We start from the raw sequence: 24,120 nt of genomic DNA on the forward strand, positions 1-24,120 counted from the left end.
CAGGAGGGGGCCTTCCTACGTAACTTTGATGATTCGGAATTTTTGAGGCTATGCTAGGTTATTCTCTGCATCCTCACAAAAATGGGTACCTGCTTCATTGACATGCTTTGAAGGAACCTCTACTCCTTAGATCGATATGGCTAAATGCTTGGTGGCACTAACCGCACGGCCACGAAGCCCACAAAATGAAAATCTACTTAAGACTCAAGAATCCACTAAAACTAAAACCCAGTATTTTGATCAATTTCAAAGAAAACTCTACCAATAGGGGGAGATCCCCCAGTGCCGGACAGCACCCAATACCGGACAAAGTTGAAACATTGAGAAATCATGGTCCAATTAAGATGGTGTATTAGTAGAAAAGAAAGCTATTATGGAGACTAATGTTTGCGTAGAATAACACATCCTTGAAATATGCATCCCTTTTTAAAAAAGTAGAAAAGTTTGAAAATCTTTAAAAAATTGACGTATCTTCTTAATTTTGAGCCTATTTAGTAATTATTTTGAATATGAAAAAATACTTTGGATCCCGCAAGCATGATCGAACATAATCCTAATTTGATAGTATGAATGTATTTTGTACCGTAATTGAAGTAAATATGGACAAATCACAATTTTGGTCAAGCACCTCCTGTCCCTCAGTTTCGGACAGCTTGATTTGTTATATGATATCTTTGTAATTATTGCATCAGTGTCTCATAATACTTTCATTTTTCATGGGTTCCGTCGACCATGGTATCAAACATGCAATAAAATTAAGAAGAATGAACATTCATAACAACATCGTAAAATGTGCTATTTTTCATCATATATGAAAGAGGTTTTTGATAGGCATCTTGCAAACTAAGAAAAACTCAAATTATTTTTGTAAATGTTGCAATTGCATTGAATTGGTAATTATAAACTATTTCTAAAGTGTACACATTCAATGATGTTCAAATTTACAGAATTCGAGGCATTTCCAGATCGTGTCCGGTATTGGGTGCCACCTTTCAAGATCGATCAATTTGGTACTAAAAAACATCATCAGAACACCATGTCAAAACTCATATTTATATTTTCAAATTTATTTTTGTACACTATAAAAATGATAATATTTATCATAAATGGGTAACACGAGCCCATAAAATCAATATTTTTCGAATTATGAATTTAGTGGCTTAAGTGTCCGGTACTGGGGGATCTCCCCCTATCATTTCACTGCATGACAGAGAGCAAACGCAGTGCAATGACAGATTTTGATGATCATTGCTTCGATTTGAAGTGAAATAGTTATTCTACAACAAGATGAAAAATGATGATTTTTTCAGCACGAGTTACATTTATCCAACAAGGCTCGCTGAGTTGAATCGCAGAAGTAGAATCTGTTGCAATGGTATGGAGAGACTAAGATATTTAGTTGACGCTTACCAAAACAGTTCTGGAAAGTGCTACTTTTCAGCATCGAAAAGATGTGGTTTAGTTGATAGGAAAAGCAGGCTATTATGTTGCCTATTTGCTTTATAAAAAGTTGATTGATATGCAAAGGAATTGCAAAAAAAAATGTTTTAGATTATTTGTAAAACGATAATCGTTATTTATATAACTGTTTTTTTTATAGCGATCAAATTCACCAATTCAAGATATATCCGCGAGATAATCGTCTATGAAAACAGATCTGATTTTCAAATTTTACATACAGCTCTTAGTGATTTGCTAGAAAAAATCATCTCATGGAGAATCGGGTGATTGCTGCGATGACACATGGTTTACGTATGGCCAGTTGATTTAGAACATTTTCGTCAATCTTAAACAATTATCAAAATAATTGGATAACTCATAAAATGCACAATGCATTTAAATCATTCTTATTCTTAAAAATAATGAAATAATATGCTCTTATAATAATGAGCTTTTATGAAATTCATAATATTTTCTTATGGAACAAGAATGAGAAAGAATTAACATTTTAACAAGCTTTCAATGAAGAAGATTTGTGGAATGCCGTTTCGTAGTTTCTCATTATGTTCCTGTGTGACCAGTTCCGTCAGTATACGTCTTGTAACGCACGTATCTGAGAACAAATATTTTGAGTAAAGTTTTGTTTAAGTTTTCAAGATAAATTACTTTGAAAATATCTTTAAAAAAAGTTTGAGGAATTTCGAATTTGTGTCAGGGAAAACTCTCGAAGGCACCTGGAAAATTTAGTTGAAACATTCATCTGGACTAATTTGTTCACGAATCATTGGAAATAATGTTCTGTCCTCTGGAAGAATCCGCAGAAAGACTAATGGTAGAGCTCATAGAGGTACTTACAGTAATAAAAAATACCATAATAATTTCAATGGATTTGTTTAAAAAAATCCTGATATATGATAAACGATTATCAAAATAATCTGCTAAGCAATCCTTGGTGAATCTAATTAAATAACTTTTAAAGGAATTCTTCTAGAAAACTCTGGAAAAGCGCATGGAAAATCTGTAAATGCTATAAATTCGACGAATGAGAAATTCGAAATTGTGGAAAATGGAGTTCGTTTATATAAATCGCAACATATCAAAAATAACCCTTTATTTACATTACGCAGAGAGTATTCGCTGGTTAGAACAAAATTTGAATAGAAAGCCCTTGAATGTACAAAAAGGACTAAAGAAGTCTCACTGCAGCCGTCATGTTTTAAAACAAGGTTACTGATACTCGCCTCGATCGACTCGAAATCGCTTGCCGCTTCTGAACGCGTTCGGAAAAACGAGAGCAAAGCATTATTCCCGAATGAGTGATCCGGTAGCATCGTCGGGAGGCTTGTGAGAGCCTTCTGCGGGAAGAGTGTTTGCGCGATTTGCGGCTCAGTCTGGCTCGATTCTAACAACTCTTCGGGGAATGTTGCGATCGGGGAAGAGTGCAAGCAGCAATGATGGCTCACTGCGAGTTTTGGCTAACGCTCGCCGCGAGTCGTTGGGGACCGGCTCGTAAGAGCTTGGAAAGGAAAATTGTTGCTGCCGTGGAATGAAGGATGTGTAACAAATTGATCAAAACCATTTAGCGTTGCTGGTGCGAATGCTGGTTTGTGAATAAACGTGCGGGATTACGCCTAGTCGGATTTGGTGTCTTCACCGCACTTGTTCAACATGAGATGACAATTAAGTACGGTGAGGAAACCAAACCGATCCGATTCTGCAATTTTATCAACTCCGCACGCTTTGTCTGAGCCGTTAAATTATAAAAAAAAATCGAACGAACATCGGGTTTTTTTCTCGCTAGCGCACAGTGTTTAAGTTGTATTTTTATAATCGGAAGGTTTTAAAATATTCCAACGGTGAAATTTTGTTTTTTTTTTTACTTTTTAGCGATTTTTCATACTAAAACCCATGGTAATCCCGTTTTTAGACGCATTTCAGCCCATATAAAATTTATGGAAAAAAATTCACCGATTGTTGGGAATCAAATGAAGGGTCCATAATAGGAAACGTCAAATTTTTAAACATTCCTATTATGGACCCCGGGAGGGTCCATAATAGGCATTCGGACAACAGTTTTTCAAATGCATATTTCGCTGGAAAAGTATGAAGTAAAAACATTGAACTTGTTGTTAGACTCCACAAAACGTATATGCGTCTGAGATATCATTCCAGAAAAGCGTCAAGAATGAATTTCAGCTACTAAGAGGTCCATTACTAGCATTGAAACCCTATTATATGCGTCAAAAATGGTATTTCCTTGATTATTATAATATGTATTATAATTATTATATTTATTATAATTATTATAAAATAAACTAGTGTGAAAATAAAATAATTGGGGGATAGGAGAGGGAACCAATGTAAACCAAGCACCGTAGCAACCTCGATAGCAATCATGATTAACCAGCGTTTTTGAGACTCCTACACTGCACTTTGGTATTTGTTACAAATTTTAATTTCAATTTCGGCTATATTTTTCATTTCACAATATACGCTCACTCATTGTTTTACACTTAGGATAAACCGTAGCGCAGCCAGGATTTTATTGCAAGCCGTTCTATTTGAAGATTGAAAAGGACAGCAAGTTTTGAAGATTATATCTCGCTTCACATTGAATCGTTCGGCATACGACCGTCTGGCATAAGCTAGTTTGGCATAATGGTCGTTTTCCATAATGAGTTATTAAATCACCATCAGATCAAAATTTTTAAATAATTTTTAAATAAGTAAAATATTTACTTATTTAAAAATTATTTGGTCGATGTTCAGACAGACTGGACCAAGTGTTTTTTTTAATGTTTCAGGGAAACGTACCCCAGGCAAGTGAAATATCTAAATATTTGCATCATTTGCAGTGATAATGGAACTTTATTATTTGATGCAACATATTTATTGAAAGAACGCCGTAAACATCAGAATTGATGAAGTCCTGAACGTATCTTTAAAAGGCCAAAATATCATCTAGTCGGGTTTGTCTGAACACCGACCATTTCTGCTGCAATTTCAATAATTAACACACTTTTTCAATGCGTTTTACCGATATTGCACCCAGTGCTACGCAAACATTTCTGACGAGATTTCAAGCGATGTGTATTTTCGGAGATTTGTCGAGCACAAGTCAGTACCAACAAATGCTGAGCTCCTCATAGGTAATGATTTAACTACACCAAATTGAAAATAAAACACACTTAGAAACAACCAATGTTTAAAACTGTTCACTTTAAACGCAAATTTTTATGAAATCTTTGACGGTTTCAAATACCGGTCTGGTCGAGGATTTTCCGGGTTGTTTTTTTTTTGCTTTGAATGAAATTTTAGTCTAGCAATATCAAAAAATGAAATTTAACAACAAAACTTACCTAAATATTTTACAACAAAGAATAGTCTGTGTTTGACAGAAAGCAAAGTACATAATTGAACAGTGAAAGACGGACCGCCAAAATTATTGCAACATAAAGAAATTTTAAACAGTGAATGTGTTGTTAAAAATCATTGGAGTAGCTGAAGTTATCGGTTTCTTTCATTTACTTTGTTTTGCTAATATGCTGGACAGGTAAATTTGTTAGACTTTTCAGAATTCAGATTCAGGATAATTCAGATTAAAACATAACTATAATTACGAGGACAGTTTACACGTAGAAAAATAGTTTACCTAAATGTTGAGTCTACTTTACCCAAAATTAAGTATATCGATGATACTTTCAACCCAAAATCTCTCGGTATTCTCTTTCTTCCATACGTACGTTGTAAAATAGAGAGAGCTGCATCTACCCAATGGGAATACTTTGGCCCAATAACCCAAATTTGAGTAAAACAAACTTTTCTCAAGCTTGGATTGTAAAAACTCAATTTTGCAATTTTAACACATTTTTCTAATGGAATTAAAGGCAAACTACCTAGTGGGGATCTTGGAAAGTTACTACACTTTTTTTATTAAATTAATGGAAGGGATTATTAGAGTATGTTTAAGAGAAAAAAAACTACTAATTTAACTTTAACACACTAGTTTTTTTTCTATTGGAAAGTTAGCCATAACTGAGTAATTGGGCTCAACTACGGAATTGCGTTGAAACAACCCAAAATTAAGTTGAATCCCGTCCCCTTGTACTTTGCTACAACAGCGCTGCTTGAAGGAATAGTTGATTTTTGAAAGAAGTGTGATCTATGGTCAAATAATGAAAAACTTATTGTAATATTTTCCTAATTTTCGGTAATCGCGATACATACTAAATAATCCATAGCATACCTTAGATAATCCAAGAGAATAGAATTGAGAGATAATGTATATTTTTTGCATCAATTCATTCCAAAACAATCCTGAAATCGTCAGTGAAGTTCAAGAGAAACGTGGATATGAATACCACCTAAAAAAACCCTTTTTTAGACTCTTCATGCCAAACGACTGTTACGCCAAATGACCTGTATTCCAATCGGCTTCATGCCATTTGGCCATATGCCAAACGACATCAGGCCAAATGACTCACCACCAATTTTGAGAATGTACACGCAGAGAATTCACAACGATTCAAAACAATAATTGTTCTTGTTGTTTGCAATAAGCTTTTTCAATTTGTTGTAAATCAACAAATTGTACTGATTTAACAATGACTTTTATCAGAACAAAACAAAAATATTGTTGAATTTACTGGCAGCATTTCCAATTTAATTTTTTTTGAAACAACAAAATAAAATATTTATTTCAAAATATAGACTGATTTGTTTCCGCCACTTTTATTTTTAATTTAAATGAAAATTTTATTCAGTGTGTATGGCAGCTTACGACCCGCCATTTTATTTGACAGAAACAGAGTTGAAGTAAAAATGTCCGTCAAGAGTTATTGAAGAACTGTCTGTGGAGGAAATATTCCATGTAATAAAACTGCGCAACTGATTCGGAATGACCGAAATCGTTATTGGAACTTTTCTTGGTAAGCTATAGACATTTTTGTAGAATTTGGATTCTCATCAGCTTTTGTAATTGCAGTCAACTCCTACAGCAATACAGCCGCGAGAAATCGAGCTGCCGATTCCACCCCGTCGCTTGCGGAGCGAACCAAGTTTATTCATTAAGAAGACATTGAGATAGTCGCGCAAGTACTAATGCCATTTTTAATCTCCAATCATTTTGGTAAAATATAAGGGTCTACCAAAAGTCCAAGAAATTCCAGCAAATAGCGGCAGCTCTGAATCACGTGGGATTCATGAACGGCCTCCTATTTTTTGTAATGTTCTGCAGGCAGATTAAATTCTTACGTAAATTGTTGGATATATGATGAAAACGAAAATATAAGGTATTCAAAGTTGTATCTGTTTTCTTTATTTTAAAATAAGAGCAAAATAAAATTCGGCGGGAGGGGCAGGAGGAAAAAGTTGGTCTGGGATCAATAAAATCTTTTTTCATTTCAAATATAAGCATTTTAAAATTAAAAACCCAGTAAGATTTATTTTAAAAATATAAATTTTTATTTTAAAGCAAACATATTGTTATTTCAAAAGAAAAAAATATTGAATCAAAAATTAATGTTGTTGAACCCTATTGGACCCAGCTGTCAAATTCAACAATTAATAACTAAACTAAACTACTAGTCGTTATTAAAACAATGAAAGGCTATTATAAGCCGGCAAATAATACAGGAAAATGATTGTAATGATACAGAATATTTTTGATATTAAAAATGTTTTCTTTGCGTGTACTCTATAGCTATGGGAATAGCCCAATTTGCGAGATGTTTTTGAACAGCTGATCGCTTATTTTATGAATGAAATTTTGACAGAAGGCGGTGTCGTAACGTTTGAAAGTAACAGCAATATCATTAGTGTTGTCGTTTTGTAAAATGGACTATACAGTGAACCGATTGGTTTCGAAGAAAAACGGCGCTAACGAATTTCCATTACATTCGACGGTACCGGTTGTTCAAATCAATATAAGGGCCAATTTGTGAATTTCACAACGCTGAAAGAAATGGGAATATCCCAGGTCGTTGGCGTGAGAGGCTTGTTTTCTAACCATTACATCAGGTCCGTCGCCTTACCACCCCCAATTGTCACTGCTATAAGTGTATAAATAAACCAATTTTTGTGGAACTGTTGCTGATTAAAATATTTCAAAACAAAAACGATCTCACCTGGCGCTTTATTTCCCGGTCGTTGCGTGGTTTGATACAACTGTATTGCATAAAGTACAACAGCGCGACTACTGATCCGTTAAATGTCGAAGAAATTGTTCGAAAAATCTATCTTCAAGATATAGCAAAATTTACCATAAAATGTGTTGTTCTGTTATGAAAATTTCATCCCAATTTTACACTAACAAATTTACAGCATATCATACAGACATCATGGTTGACTTCTTATTTAACGCCTCAAATCTATCACCATTTGAACGCCCAGCTCAATGTGCCGCATCGCAGTGAACGCTCGTCGCGAGTGGTAAATTGCACTCCTGACAAACGGAACTCTTACATAAGGAGTCATCGGATAGATCGGGCACAGTAAAAATCGAGCAATAACGAGCAGCACGCTGAGTGACGCATGTTCGGTTCGCAAACGGCGGTAGCTCAAAGAACAGCGAGAGAATGTGGAAGATGCAAAAAACAGAATGATGGTTTCCCTTTCGCGAGAGAGAAGCTCTTGCGTACGAAAAGAGAACCGGTATCTTGTGGTACTTCTCCATCTACGACGATGGAGCAACACAGCGATTTTCGCTTCGTTGTGATGATACGCAACCTTGTTTTAAAACTCCTCTCATTTTGTAAAGGCTCTGTTGTACATTAATGGAATTTTTTTGACAGGCTGGACCCCACCACTCTATAAGCATAGCGCACTTAATGGAAACACCCTAGAAACTGTTTAGTTTACAAAACGCATGTTTAGAAATGGTAAAACGACATAAAACAAATCATGAAAATTTAATGTCCTTAAAATCGAGGTAAAATGTACATAAAATCGAAGTACATAAAATCGAGGGTCCATATAATCGAGGGTCCACTAAATCGAGGTATACCTGTATTTGAATTGGTTCGCTATACTCAGCATAATCCGGAATGTTGTTATTCGTGCCACTGGTGCGTATGTTTCCGTATTCTTCTGTGAATATCCTTTGGCAACAACCGTGCTTTATACCTTTCAATGTTGCCGTTGTCATCACGTTTGATCCGGAATACCCTTTTTTTTTTGAACCAACGATGTTTTTCTCTTTTGGCTTCGGATGCATAGGGGAGCAAAAATTTCAAAATTTGCATCACTCTAATGTGACATAATTTCTATAGTAGCATAGGTATACCACCTGACCATTTTTTTCACAAATTTGTTCGAGGTGGATAAGAATGACGTAGTTACCCTAACAACACACATGTTATAATTGAGTATTATCAACACATATATAGCCAAATTTAGTTATATATAAGTTGATAATACTCAATTATAACATGTGTGTTGCTCGGGTAAGTAGTTGTCTGTTTTCGGCATATATCACCTTCCTAATATTGCACTCCGTGGTATTGATTAGGTGAAACAAAAAGCTTTTGGTTTATGCGAGAATATTCTTAGCGGAGTTTTGGAAGCATTAGGATAAATCTTCCATTTTTGGAAGTATAAAGAGAGAATATCCCAATTTTTTTGCAACATACTACAGATGACACGCAGGTTTCGTCCTTTGGCGGAGAGGACTGTGTCAACAACAAACAAAGATTTTTGACATCGCTGAGGTAACTCAGATAAGTCAGATGTGAAATTATTGTAAAATAGTCCCAAATGCTGCCTTGAAGAATACCAGCTCTTACAGGACGTCTTTCAGACTTGGAGTTCTGATAATTAACCTTAAGTGTACGATTTGACAGATATCTTTGTATTATTCGAACAATATATGTTGGGAAATTAAAGTTTATTTAATATTACAATCAAGCCATCATGCCAATCACTGTCGAATGCTTTTTCTACGTCTAGAAGAGCAAGAACAGTAGAATAGCTTTCAGATTTGTTGGAACGAATTATTTTGTTAGTTGATAGTACCAATTTGTGTCTAAGTCATATCAAGAGAAATTATTTGTCACTCATAAATCTTATGTACTGAAGGATGTCCAAACAATTTTAAAATTAAGTCCTTCAAGAGTAACATGATCTATATCTGTTTAAATTAAAATCTTTTCTAATTACATGCACATCAAAGTTTTGCTGTCTTATACATGCCGTTTACCGAGAACTAACAACAATGGTAACTCCTTATTTTCCCTACAGACCGACATCATCCGCATACTGCTGCGCAACGGTGCCCAGGTGGATGCCCGCGCCCGCGAACAGCAAACGCCACTGCACATCGCCTCCCGGCTCGGCAACGTGGACATCGTGATGTTGCTGCTGCAGCACGGCGCCCAGGTCGACGCCGTCACCAAGGACATGTACACGGCGCTGCACATCGCCGCCAAGGAGGGCCAGGACGAGGTAAAGAATCTGGTAGCTAAGAAGCTTATGGACCACATAGATACCGTCTATCTGATGCAATTGTTCTGGATACGGCATCAGGAGTACTTTATCTAAAAACCGTTCCGAGGCGGGGTTCTAAATATGCACAGTTCAGGGCGCTATTTATTTTCGTTCATGTATGTCACTCATAAGGTCGTGTAAATGTTAAGATTTTTAAAGCAGGGACGAGGAGTAGTAACGACCTGCTTGGCAGGAAACGCACAATAGGGTTTAAGCTAGACGAAGAGCAGGGTAGCTTGTAAACTATACCGGATTGTTGATGTTGTGGTGTCTGATGAGCTGAAATCTTCTATCGCTCTAAAATTCATCCAGTATGATTTTTCCTTTGGTTGTTTATGTTACCTATTTTTAGTGTATTTGAATAAATTTACAATAAAACCAAAACATTTCCGTTTATTTTATTTTGTTCATTGCCTTAATGATGCTTATTAGTTCGTTTCGTTCATTAAATCGTCCATCTCATCATTTCAGTAGGGTTGTACAGTTTCGCTAGACAAAATTGTTCGGAGTCAAAACTTTCAGGTAGCTATATTTTATTATCTTCATTTTACGTTTTGTTTTGCTTGCAAGCATGTTAGATCTATCGAGGGGATTAAAACAACTAATACTAGAATTAACCAGACAGTATGAAGGTACTAAACTGCTAAACAATCTGAGTGAATTACCGAAGGCACGATTTGTATACGGACCATATTGTCGATCGTCTCGCTATAGTCCAGTCCAGTTTTCTTGTTTTGAATCCATCAATTCTGTTGAATACACGAGAGCCATGATTTTTCATTGTCTCGTTCTAGGTCGCCGGAACATTGCTAGAGAACGGAGCCCAGATTGATGCCGCAACAAAGAAGGGTTTCACGCCGCTGCATTTAACTGCCAAGTACGGCCACATCAAAGTTGCTGAACTGCTACTCACAAAGGACGCTCCTGTCGATGCCCAAGGCAAGAACGGCGTAACTCCATTGCACGTGGCCAGCCATTACGATAATCAGAATGTTGCGCTACTGCTGCTAGAGAAGGGCGCTAGCCCACACGCAACGGCCAAAAACGGTCATACGCCGTTGCATATTGCCGCTCGCAAGAACCAGATGAGCATTGCCACAACTCTGTTGCAATACGGCGCCAACGCCAACGCTGAAAGCAAGGCTGGATTTACTCCACTTCATCTAAGCTCGCAAGAAGGTCATCACGAAATGTCGGCTCTGCTGCTGGAGCAGAAGGCCAATCCAGATCATCAGGCACGCAATGGGCTTACGCCACTTCATCTCTGCGCACAGGAAGACCGTGTCAACGTTGCACAAGTGTTGGTCAAACATGGCGCAGATACTCAGGCCGCTACCAAGGCCGGTTACACTCCACTGCATGTCGCATCGCATTTTGGCCAGGCCAACATGGTACGCTACTTGATCCAACAAGGAGTTGACATCAACGCTTCGACTGGCATCGGTTACACGCCGCTACATCAAGCTGCCCAGCAAGGTCATTGCCATATTGTTAACATCTTACTCGAGAACAAAGCGGATCCTAACGCAATTACAAATGTAGGTGTAACGTGAAACCATTTCAAATTAGATGCTCAATACTCATATTTCTATTCCAGAATGGACAAACATCACTCAAGATCGCCCAGAAGCTGGGCTACATCAGCGTACTGGATTCTCTGAAGTCAGTAACCGATACTGAGACCACTCAGGATCAGCACCCAACCGAGGAGAAGTACCGTGTCGTCGCACCGGAAGCCATGCACGAAACGTTTATGTCGGATTCCGAGGAAGAAGGTGGCGAAGATACGGTCCTCTCGGATCAACCATACCGTTATCTAACTGTCGACGAAATGAAGTCTCTTGGAGACGATTCGCTTCCGATTGACGTAACTCGCGACGAGCGACACGATTCAAATAAGATGACCCAAAGTACGGATTCGCACCAGTTTCCGCCGACGGCTATGGAAGACTCTATCAGTCCACAGCACATGTCTATGGTACAGTCCGGCATCTCGGTAACTGATTTTGCCGACAACATCAACATCGAGCGGCAGTCCCATATCGGGTAAGTAGCAATTCGGCTTCAACTTCCCAACGGTATCCCATTTTCCCGGTTGAGGTTTAACACTCTAACAATTCTAACCTTACGCTGCTGGATCTACGCTGTGAACTAACAGAAAACTACACTGGAAGAAGTGAGTATCCTAAGGGCATTTCCTCAACGATGACTCATAACTTCCATTTCATAATGTTCCTCTATTCCGCACAGCTTCCTGGTCTCTTTCCTGGTGGATGCCCGTGGAGGAGCGATGCGCGGCTGTCGCCACAGTGGAGTTCGTATCATCGTTCCACCGCGTTCGGCTGCGCAACCTACCCGAATTACGTGCCGCTACGTGAAACCCCAGCGTACGCTGCATCCGCCACCGCTAATGGAAGGCGAAGCGCTGGCCAGTCGAGTGCTGGAGCTTGGCCCGGTTGGGGCTAAGTTCCTCGGGCCGGTCATCATGGAGGTGCCCCACTTTGCGTCGCTCCGTGGCAAAGAACGCGAGATTGTGATTCTCCGCTCGGACAACGGCGAAACGTGGCGGGAGCATAACATCGACATGTCCGACGAGATAATCCACGATGTACTGAACGATTGCTTCGAGGCGGAAGGTGGGTACATGTTTAAATCTACTAAATAATTTCTGGGATAAGCCTAAATCAATTCCAGTGCATTTTATGTTATTTATTTTTACAATATGAAACTCTGACAAAAGTTGCAACAGAAAATTCTCTTAGAGTTTAGATACACTTATCTCCAGTACTAATTATGTGAGTAAAATGTTTGTTCCAAAACTTTCTCCTATAAATTTTTGTCAATTAAATCCAGGTGAATCTTCTTCAGAAGTTCCCTAGAAAAACAATGACAATAAAATTTCATATTGAAGTTTACCGGTAATTGCATAAAAATCACTCTAGCATTGTCGTTAGACATATCTGAAGAGAGTTCGCTAAGAACTCATAAATTTTACACACACAAAAAACCTAACAGAAACTTTGTCCTAAGTTCATGAATCACAATGCCCCAAAAATTGCCAAACGAATTGAACAAACAATTACAATTTTAACACAATTTTTTCACTAAGAACTCTATTGTTTTATAAAGTTTTTTCAAAAATCTTAAGATTGTATGACATTTGCCAGGAAACCATTTGCCAGAAAATCGTTTGCCAGATCAATTTGCCAGAATGGACCATTCCCCAGAAATTGATTCCCCAGAAAAAAAATACTTCATAACTTTGCAATACTTAGGCATGTAAAATCCTTCGAATTATTATGCTTTTCAGCGTACGATATATATGGAAATTATTGTTATATATGTTATCGTATATAGAAAATATTTGTTTTGTGAGATTTTTAGATTTTTGTTTGATAAAATGTTTTCAACTAATGGTATTACAGACTAAGGGGAGCAGATAGCTGTAGCGGTAAATGGGCAGCTATTCAACAAGACCAAGCTGAGGGACGTGGGTTCAAATCCCACCGGTCGAGGATCTTTTCGGATTAGAAATTTTCTGGATTCCTCAGGGCATTGAGTATAATATTTGTACCTGCAATACGATAAGCACATGAAAAATGGTCAATTGGCAATAAAAGCTCTCAGTTAATAAATGTGGAAGTGCTCGTAAGAACACATAGCTGAAAAGTAAGCTCTATCCTAGTTGAGACGTAACGCCAGATAAGAAGTTGAAGGTATTATAAACTTCCGAAGTTTTCATAGTTTATAAGAAATTACTATTTTTTCAATGTTATTGTGATCATCTTCCAGTCTATTTTATTAAAGCTATTATAGGTAACTGTATTTTTAACATTGCCATAATGATTTTTCCTACTTTAAATGTTATGTTGTTCTTCACGGCTAACAAATACAAGGACTTGGTTCATATGAGATTTATCCTTCTTTACATCATTGATTGTTCTTCATATTTGTGCTGAAAAGATGTTTTGCTGGCTGCAGCTAACAGAAGCAATGAAAGTTACATAAACAATATTATGTCATCTCAATTTTCAATAATTAGAGTAATTAGAAAAAAAATCAAAGAAAGACTGCTAGCAATAAAATGTCTGCAAAGAGGATTTTGGGGCAAAAAATAAAAAATGTGAAAATCGGAAAATAGGAAGTCACTGACAATCCCAAAAAAAGAAGCTGTATTGAAAGTGAGTTAATCATGAAATGTTAACCATGACGTTTATTTAATATTATCCAAATATTTGTAATCTTCAATGGCTCAAGTGATTCCTAAAACATAAATTTTCATAACTGACTTGTTTCTTACAGCAAGTGGCTGAATATGAAATAAAAAAATCTGTGAGGCCACGTGGCAGTCCTCCAAGGGATTTCTGAATATCTCAGATACTAGATAGCAGAAGCTAATAATCAGGGTAAATACTGAAGATTGGAGAGTTTTTCGGTAGCATGTAGCAAATTGTGTAAAATAATTTTAAAGCAAAAAAAAAAAATACGTGGTTCAAATTATTTATAAGATTAAAAAAGTTTAACGTTTTATTCAATGAGTGAATAATTTATATAAATTTATGACTTCCTGGAATGCAACATTGTTCCGGATGATTGGAGACAAGTGAGGGTGATAGCTATACAAAAACCCGGAAAACCCGCGTCAGATCATAATTCATACCGTCCAATCGCGATGTTGTCGTGTCTTCGCAAGTTGTTAGAAAAGATGATTCTCTTCCGACTGGATAAATGGATTGAATCGAATGGCATGCTGTCAGATACACAGTTTGGTTTTCGCAGAGGCAAAGGAACGAACGATTGTCTTGCGCTTCAGAAATTCAACTTGCCTTTGCTCAAAAAGAGCAGATGGGTTCAGTGTTTTTGGATATCAAGGGTGCTTTTGACTCAGTTTGTGTTGATGTCCTTTCAGACAAACTCCACGCAAGTGGCCTTTCGTCAAATATGAACAATTTTTTGCACAATTTGTTGTCAGAGAAGCATATGAGTTTTTCTCAAGGCGATTTGACAGTTTCACGAATAAGCTACATGGGTCTCCCCCAGGGCTCATGTCTGAGTCCCCTTCTTTATAATTTTTACGTGAGAGACATCGATGATTGCCTCATGGAAAATTGTTCGTTAAGACAGCTTGCAGACGACTGTGTGGTTTCTGTCACAGGACCAACCGCAGCCGAATTGCAAGGACCTTTACAGGATACTCTGGACAATTTGTCTACTTGGGCCTTAGAGCTGGGTATCGAATTCTCTACGGAGAAACTGAGATGGTTGTCTTTTCAAAGAAACACAAACCTGCCAAGTTTCCGCTTACACTAATGGGTAAGACAATCACTCATAGCATGTCTTCTAAATATCTCGGGGTCTGGTTTGATTCCAAATGCACCTGGGGAAAGCACATTGTGTATCTGATACAGAAATGCCATAAAAGAATCAACTTCATGCGAACTATAACCGGAACATGGTGGGGAGCCCATCCGGAAGATCTGATCAAGCTATACCGAACCACCATCTTGTCAGTTTTAGAATACGGTAGCTTTTGTTTTCAATCCGCGGCGAAAACACATAAGCTGAAGATCCAACGGATTCAGTACCGTTGTCTTCGCATCGCGTTAGGCTGCATGAACTCGACTCATACAATGAGTTTAGAGGTACTTGCAGGAGTACAGCCTCTGACAGATCGTTTCGCGGAGTTAACACTCAGGTTCCTCATCCGTTGTAAGATTCTCAATCCATTGGTCATTGGAAACTTCGAAAAGCTGCTCGAACATAATCCTCAAACTCGTTTCATGAGTGTGTACTACTGGTACATGACGCTGGAGGTCAGCCCATCTTCAGGTAACACCAATCGTGGTAACTTCCTAGACTTCAACTGTTCCTCTGTAGTTTTCGATCTATCCATGAAGCAAGATATCCATGGAATACCAGATCATTTACGTTCAAAATTTATCCCTCCCATGTTTGCAAGTAAATTCGGGCATATCAGCGAGGACCGACAGTTCTTCACAGATGGATCAAAAACGGATGATATCACTGGTTTCGGTGTTTACAACACTTATCATAGCGCCTCCTTCATGCTTCAAAAGCCATGTTCTGTATATGTTGCTGAACTAGCAGCTATACATTACACCTTAGAGTACATCAGTTCTCTTCCACCCGAGCACTTCTTCATTTTTACCGACAGTCTAAGCTCTCTGGAGGCTGTTCGGTCAATGAAACCAGTAAAGCACTCAGCGTACTTCCTAAATGGAATACGCCAAGCATTGAGTGCTTTGTTAAATCGCTCATACACTATTACCCTGGCTTGGGTCCCTTCTCATTGCTCCATTCCGGGCAATGAGAAAGCGGACTCACTGGCTAAGGTAGGCGCCAAAGAAGGTGATGTTTACGAGCGTCAAATCGCCTTCGATGAATTTTTTGCATTGGCCCGTCAGGAGACCTTGACCAGCTGGCAACAGAAATGGAGCGACGGAGAAATGGGTAGATGGCTGCATTCCATATTTCCACAGGTGTCGACAAAACCATGGTTCAAGGGGTTGAACATGAGTCGCGATTTCATTCGTGTCATGTGTCGACTTATGTCCAATCACTATTCGTTGAACGCGCATACATACCGTATTGGACTCTCGGAAAGCAATCTCTGTGTTTGCGGAGAGGCTTACCAGGATATCGAACATGTCGTATGGGGATGTGGTGAGCATAGTGACATCAGATCTGAATCGAATGAAATACTACGGGTCCGAGGAGAACAACAGAAACCTGTTTGGCTAAATCTTGGCAGGCCTTGATTTAGAATATATTAATCTGATCTACATATTTTTGAAACGTATCGATGTTCGAGTTTGATGGTCGTGCATTCCCTGTCTTTCGCTTTCCCCTCTAGTTTGTCCTCTTCTCGTCGTTGTCTCTCGTTAAATATTTATGTTTAGTTTCATTACAGTTCTGGACAACCTGTCCCATCAAGCTTCATCAACTTATAAGTCTAAGTAGCTTAAGTATCATTATAAGAAAACGTTAAAACTCCAAAAAAACCTTTCCTTTTCTATTGTATAAATGTAGTCCCTAATCTCGAATCAACCGCGAGTACTTCGGTTCCCCAAACTCACATAGTTTTAAGGCAGGTAATTACAAATTCGAAAATGTAAAAACAAAAACAAAAGAAATGATTTCGGCTCTGTTATGCCCAATGGCGTCCGAGCCTACCAAATAAACGAGATATTTAAAAAAAAAATGACTGAAAGAACGTTGGGCTGAGTCATTAGATTTATACTGTTGAAATAGTTATTGGCGCTAAACTTGTCATATTTCAAACATCATTTTCACTTCTTTCAATGAAAGCTCAGCTTTTTTTTCCTCAGGTCAGCTATATAACAAAAAAATGTAGTCTTACGTCAGTTCTGCCAAACACCTTTCACGTTGTGAAAATTGCATAAAATTGTATGCGAAGGCTTGTAATAAAATTGACTAAATTACATGGATCGATCAATCGCGTTGTTTTATATTTGTTACAATTTGTTACATTACAATGATATGAATATTATTTGGCGCAACATTCACGACGCGATTGCAGAAGTGACGCTAAATTTCAATTCATTTTTAGCTGTAGCTGTGCTAATAGTCCAATTCTCTGGATGAAATTATCTGAATGTTTGCTATACAATGTTTCATGATCTAAGTACAAATAATATGAATAAACTCAAGATACCAAAATAGCAAGCATCGAAAAATTTGGTAGTTTTAAATTTTCTATAAATTTGTCTATCAATAGATATCAATGTTGAAAATTAATTACAAAAAATAGTTCTAGGGAATGGCTTTCTGGCGAATGGAACATTCTAGCAAATGGTTTTCTGGCAAAAACCATTCTGGCGAATTGATTCTGACAAATGGTTTTCTGGCAAATGTTGTACTATCATGTGTATAAATGCTTGAAGTAACCTGGAACCCCTGGTAACTTGCAGGATCTCAGAAAAAATGGAGAATTTCAAGAGTGATATCCTGCAAAAAGTGAATAGAGAAAGTTCTGTTAAACAAAGAACTGTAATATTTTTTGAAAGTGCACTTATTTTTCGACCTACAAGAAATCTGCGTCAATGTTCAGATTTTCATACAAAGTAGGCCAAAATCGTTCGAATGGGTCGAAAATTAGTGCTTTTCTCCGAGCAGTCTTAACTTCTGTGGAGAATTTCTGCAAAAAAAAACATCCTGCACGAGTGAGTGGGGGAAAATTTAAAAAATTCGTACAAAGTATCCAAATAAATAATGAAGGAGATTCTGACTATAGGCAAAATCACTTATGAATGTTTTTGTACAATTTCTTGGAGGTATCCTTGAAGAAATTACAATAGTACTTACAGAAAATTCTTGGAACATCCTCAGTAGGGTATCCCAATATTTCGCTTTGTCATAAATACTTAGGGGCTCAACCTTCAAATGGTAACTACGGTTATTACAATCATTTTTTTATGGAGGGAACTCTAAGAAATGACCTTTGGAGGTTGCCCCGTCAAGATTTTTGAATAAAGTCTATAAAATATTGTAAAATATTTCTAGTTCAGCTAAGTTTTGTAAAACACGTAGGAATTGAATTTTTTGCTGATCCATTGGAATCCAAGCTACCTGAAAAAAAAATCATATATTTGTATGTTTTGAACCAAAATTATTCACACTAATTTTTTGAACGTTCGAAAACCATATTTTGTTCAAAATATTTTTATTTTATACCGTCAAAGTGGGTATCAAACTCTTGTATTATTCTTTATTTGCGATGGAATTTTTGTAAGCAAGAACTTTGCTAAAGACTTAATTAAGATTTACTGAGGGCAGAAATTTGAATTTTTTGGTCTTTTCTGCAGAATATAATAAAAATGCGTTCCAATTTCCAACACATGTTATCCGAAAAAAAAAATCCAATGGTGCATCGTATTTCACATATATTTGTTATTAAGTAAGAATGGGTTTATAATTTGGTTGACAGGTTTTAGCTATTTAGTTTCGTACAAGAACTGACTATTGACATAAACTAACAGTGATCTATTTCACTTCCATCATGTCATACTCATTTAAAATGTGTTTTGGACACAAATTTGGGTCATCCTTGCACTGTTCCCATTGTTCCGAATTATTCGAAACGATTTGAGAAAATAAAATTAAAATTAAATGTAGTAAATGCAGTTTTCTTGCGAAGCAAAACAAAATTTTGACCATAAATAAAGTTATGAGGTTATGTGCCAACAGCATTACAACACTTTTGAAACAAATTCGAGCATGTAGTGAGTACAATGAGGAAGACAATATAATTTAAATTGCTCAAAACCGTTTACCAAATAATAAATAATGCCTTAACAACAATTATATGTGAAATATGATGCGCCATTAATGTTCCTTCGGTTTGTGGGAACATTTATTGAAAATTATATCACACTTGTATGATATTCTGCAAAAAATGCCAAAAAATCGCAACTATGCTCGTAGTAAAACTCGGCAAATATAAAAATAAAAAAATAATTGTTTTCAAACATTTCAAAAATCAGTTTACAAAATTTACGTGAAAAGCATACAGTTTAATGATTTTTCTCAGATGGCTTGAAAATCTGCAAAAGATATAAAAACTATGAATCCTACAAAATTTTTCGCAGGATTTCCCCTCATAAAAATGATTGATTTAAGAGCCAGTTCGCGAGAACCGCAACCCCCTTTCCAAGGGAAGTTGTATTGATGTTCTCCGATCAGGCTGAAATTTTCAGGGATTGTTCTTCTATATAAAAGATGATGTTTTGCAAAATTTTAGATTTTTATATTAGGGGGAAGTGGGACAAAATGACCCCCAATGATTCCATGTCACTAAACATGCAAAATCACAAAAACTGATATAACTATAGTAAAACTGCACGGATTATGTTGAAATTTGGCATGATTACTCCACATTATATAAACTTTGAGATTGGCATGGTATATGGATTTTAAAAGTACTTCAAATCGAGAAAAATGAGTTTTTCATAAAAAATTTAGTGATTTTCAAATCGATTTTTTTCTTACCAACCGAACTAGGTCAAAAAACTAAATATGACGTTTTGTAGGGCAACTCATGGGCTTTCATTTGAGGTGTAATCCAAATATGCCGTTTCAAAAAATTTCGAAAAATTTTTTTTTTCGGGGTAGTGTTTGAACTTGAGCCATTTTGCGAGTACCGCAACCACCTTGTCTAGAGAGGTTGTATTGATGTTCTCCGATCGAGCTGAAATTTACAGGAGTTGTTTTCCTATGTAAAAGAAGATATTTCGCAAAATTTCAGATTTTTATATTAGGGAGAAGTGGTACAAAATAACCACTGATGATATATAAAATAATATATAAAAATATATAAATATAAAAATGTATAAAAAATATATGTGCCGCTGCCATATCTGAAAGAAATGTCACTTTCTTGCAAAAGTGATGATGTGGATAGCAATAAGTCATTGCACCAACGTATCAATGTTTTCGTTAGCAGCTTCGGCGGTTCAGTAGTAAGCGTTGTTTCTTCTCACGCTGTTTGGATGGGAATCAACTGCCGCATTTTTTTAATTTGTATAATGTTTGATGGGTTTGATTAGGAGAGTCTCATGTATGTGTGTATGATGGTATGTTTTCTAGAGATCAATTTGTAAATAATTGAGTTTAGCTTAGTTTAGACTGACTGCACATATGGCTGCTATGAGACACTGTACTGTTTATATCTTGAATGCAATTTTGACTTTTACTAGTCTTGATGTTTGCAAATTTCTCGAAAGAGTAAAAGAGAGACGAAGATTGTTAAAAATTGCCTTTTTTTCACGGAAAATTGTGTATTTTTCAAAAAAAAAAAACATATTTTTCAGTACAATCCGTTTAAACGTTACAGTAGTTCTTGTGATTTTGTGTGTTTCCGACACAAAAATATTGGGGGTCATTTTGACCCACTTTTCCCTTATAAAAAGTGTAGTTCTGCCAAATGGGTTTCGTTTTGAATAGTGATGAACAAATATTGTGTAAGCAATGTTTGTGATTTAGTTGTTTGGACAGACATGTTGATGGTTTAAACTGCAATCATCACTGATTGGTTCAATGAACGATGCACAGTATTGTTCTTATTACATATTACTCATGTGTTGATGATGTTCAAAGTATTATTCCAGTTTTATTTGAAAATTGTGTACTTACGGCAACGAAACAATGTCCAATACAATGTCCGGATTCAAAAACATTGGGCTCCAATTCCGGACAGCCTCTTTTTACTATTTTAAACTATATTTACAGCATATTTTTTCAATGTGGTGTCACTAAACTTTTAAACTATAACTTTGTGTATTATTATGTTACAATCACTACTGCTGCGACGATTGCTTTCATCTAAGCACCCCTCGAACGCATATTTACCATTCATGCCAATGAGTGGGTGAAATGCCAAGTGGGGGAATGAGATAATTATAATTTATATATTATTACTATATGCTTATTAAAATTGAATAATTACAAATAGCGCCCTGAATCACCCTATATTAAATTTTAAAATTTGAATTTGTTTGCCTAGTAAGAGACCAAATGTAAGAAATAAAAATATGCTATACGATTATCTCTAACCAATCAATTTATACCTTTGAACTGCGGAAATTTTGCGGAATATATTCTTTTATATAGGAAAACAACTCCTGTAAATTTCAGCTCGATCGGAGAACATCAATACAACCTCTCTAGATAAGGCGGTTGCGGTACTCGCAAAATGGCTCAAGTTCAAACACTACCCCGAAAAAAAAAAATTTTCCGAAAATTTTTGAAACGGCATATTTGGATTACTCAAATGAAAGCCCATGAGTTGCCCTACAAAACGTCATATTTAGTTTTTTGACCTAGTTCGGTTGGTAAGAAAAAAATCGATTTGAAAATCACTAAATTTTTTATGAAAAATTTGTTTTTCTCGATTTGAAGTACCTTTAAGGTTCATATACCATGCCAATGTCAAAGTTTATATAACGTAGAGTAATCATGCCAAATTTTAACGTAATCCGTGCAGTTTTACTATAGTTATATCAGTTTTTGTGATTTTGCATGTTTAGTGACATGGAATCATTGGGGGTAATTTTGTCCCACTTCCCCCTAATATAAAAATCTAAAATTTTGCAAAACATAATCTTTTATATAGTAGAACAATCCCTGAAAATTTCAGCCTGATCGAAGAACATCAATACAAGAAGGGGTTGCGGCTCTCGCGAACTGGCTCTTAATACCCTTAGCAAAGCAATATTTTGGAACACCCTAATCCTTAGGAAACCGGCTGAAAAAATGATTGAAATTAACAATTGTATATGGTATGTGATATAAACTGCCCCTACTTGCATAACAGTTCCATTTCATATGGGATATCCTATGAAAATGGGACTTTTTGGCGAATACGGGCAAAAAACATGAGAGAGATGATCGCAGCAAGCCGTGCGCGCGGGCAGTTTTTTACTATCACGTTTTTTCGGCTCCGCGTATAATTTAGATTCGGCTGATGCAATCGCAAATCGGCTGGAGTTAGTAAAATATTTTAATGGTTAATTATTTAAAAAAAAAACAGTGCGATTGTTCCTACTGTTTGAAATTTCCCGAATTCGTATACGAAAAGGTTCCTCTTCCACGTTCTATCTGTTATTCGGTTTCACGTTTAAAGTGTAGTAAGAAGCCCGGAATTTGTTTTAGATTTGATTATCATGTAAGCTTTTGCATAGACGAAAAGTTCTGTTTTTTTCGCTTATTGGAGGTGCGGCGACCTGATCGCTTGCTGCGGAGTTGGGCATTTTTTTCGGTTTGCACGTCTCGGTCGGTCGTCAGCCAAATGTTTTTTTTCTATTAATAGTGTGGATTTTTTTATTTTGTTTATCAATGTTTGCAACAGTTCGATGACCTTGGAGGGATCGATTCTGCATTTTACTGGTTATCAAGCAGGAAATTATTACCATTCGACGGGAAACAACATTCTACATACTTTAAATAAAAGATATTTTCTCTCTTGATTGCCGGCAAATCAAAATATTAAATAAAAACCAATAAAATAACAAATGCTCTGGGTCCATCGCTAGCGTATTGAATAATTTCGCAAATAAATTTATCTGAGCTAGTTCTACTGGTCTAAAACTAGAGAATCATCACTACTCCCGAGGTGTAGAATAGATTGGAAGATGATTAAGGGGACACGGGAGACCGTGTTATTTTCCCTATCTTTCGTCTCACTCTAACAATTATCATCAAAACTTTGTGGAAGCAAATCTCAAGTTTAAGTGAACCGATGAAGCTGAAAATGTATTGGGTTGTGTACTACATATATAGAATCATAGTGATACATTTTTCGCATCGATATATGGAGTGGTTCTTGAGATTTGCTTCTTGAAATGGATAGGGTGATTATGATGACGTCCCGTGCGGCCTTAAATTGAATTGCAATTGACTGCCATTTCCTGAAAATTTGATGATATATTTCAACGAAACATTTCAACCTCATCGCCATACAAAAATCGAGTGTTCGGAATATGAGTGTGTTCGGAATTTGAGACAAAACGGTAGTTTGCAAAGGATTTCACAATTTATACTCCTTGGATCGATGTGGCTCAATGTTTGGTAACACTAACCGCACATCGCGACTTCATATTAATGAATTTTAAAATCAACTCGTAGGAAAAATATTCAAATATTTAACTTTTCGTCATAAGGATTTTTGTCCACCAAATCTTCTGTAAATTTGGCAGTAAGATTCACTTCTTCTTCTTCTTTCTGGCGTTACGTCCCTATTGGGACAGAGCCTGCTTCTCAGCTTAGTGTTCTTATGAGCACTTCCACAGTTATTAACTAAGAGCTTACTATGCCAATGACCATTTTTGCATGTGTATATCGTGTGGCAGGTACGAATATACTTTATGCCCTGGGAAGTCGAAAGAATTTACAACTCGAAAAGATCCTCGACCGGTGGGATTCGAACCCACGACCCAGATTCACTTATATGCTGAAATTATTGATGCAAATTTTTAGCCCAATAACATTTAAAAACATTCATGCAAAAATAGAACAATGCTGCAGAAAAAACAACTAACCCTACTTTGTGGTTCTGAACTTTTTAAAAGTTTTCTGAAAAAAAACCCAAACGTTTTAAAGATGATCCAAAAATGTATAGAAAAAAAGTAAGTAAAATAGAAATCCCTTTTCAAACGCTTTATT

At 36.6% G+C, this 24,120-nt stretch overlaps 1 protein-coding gene and 1 long non-coding RNA gene across 3 annotated transcripts in view; both read left to right on the forward strand.

The window, feature by feature from the left end:
- The window catches only part of LOC5575014 (ankyrin-3), a 261,259-nt gene that overhangs the window by 217,789 nt on the left and 19,350 nt on the right, over positions 1 to 24,120 (forward strand). For both annotated transcript variants that reach the window (XM_021853993.1, XM_021853994.1), the window contains exons 7-11: positions 9,676 to 9,879; positions 10,716 to 11,459; positions 11,519 to 11,967; positions 12,080 to 12,097; positions 12,172 to 12,557. In XM_021853993.1, the coding sequence (XP_021709685.1) occupies positions 9,676 to 9,879; positions 10,716 to 11,459; positions 11,519 to 11,967; positions 12,080 to 12,097; positions 12,172 to 12,557 (1,801 nt within the window). The remainder of the gene's footprint in view (positions 1 to 9,675; positions 9,880 to 10,715; positions 11,460 to 11,518; positions 11,968 to 12,079; positions 12,098 to 12,171; positions 12,558 to 24,120) is intronic.
- On the forward strand, positions 5,844 to 6,744 carry LOC110679433. The gene is made up of 2 exons (XR_002502485.1): positions 5,844 to 6,368; positions 6,425 to 6,744. It is a non-coding gene; the product is annotated as an uncharacterized LOC110679433 (long non-coding RNA).

Source organism: Aedes aegypti, chromosome 3 (assembly GCF_002204515.2).
Source record: "Aedes aegypti strain LVP_AGWG chromosome 3, AaegL5.0 Primary Assembly, whole genome shotgun sequence".
Taxonomy (NCBI): domain Eukaryota; kingdom Metazoa; phylum Arthropoda; class Insecta; order Diptera; family Culicidae; genus Aedes; species Aedes aegypti.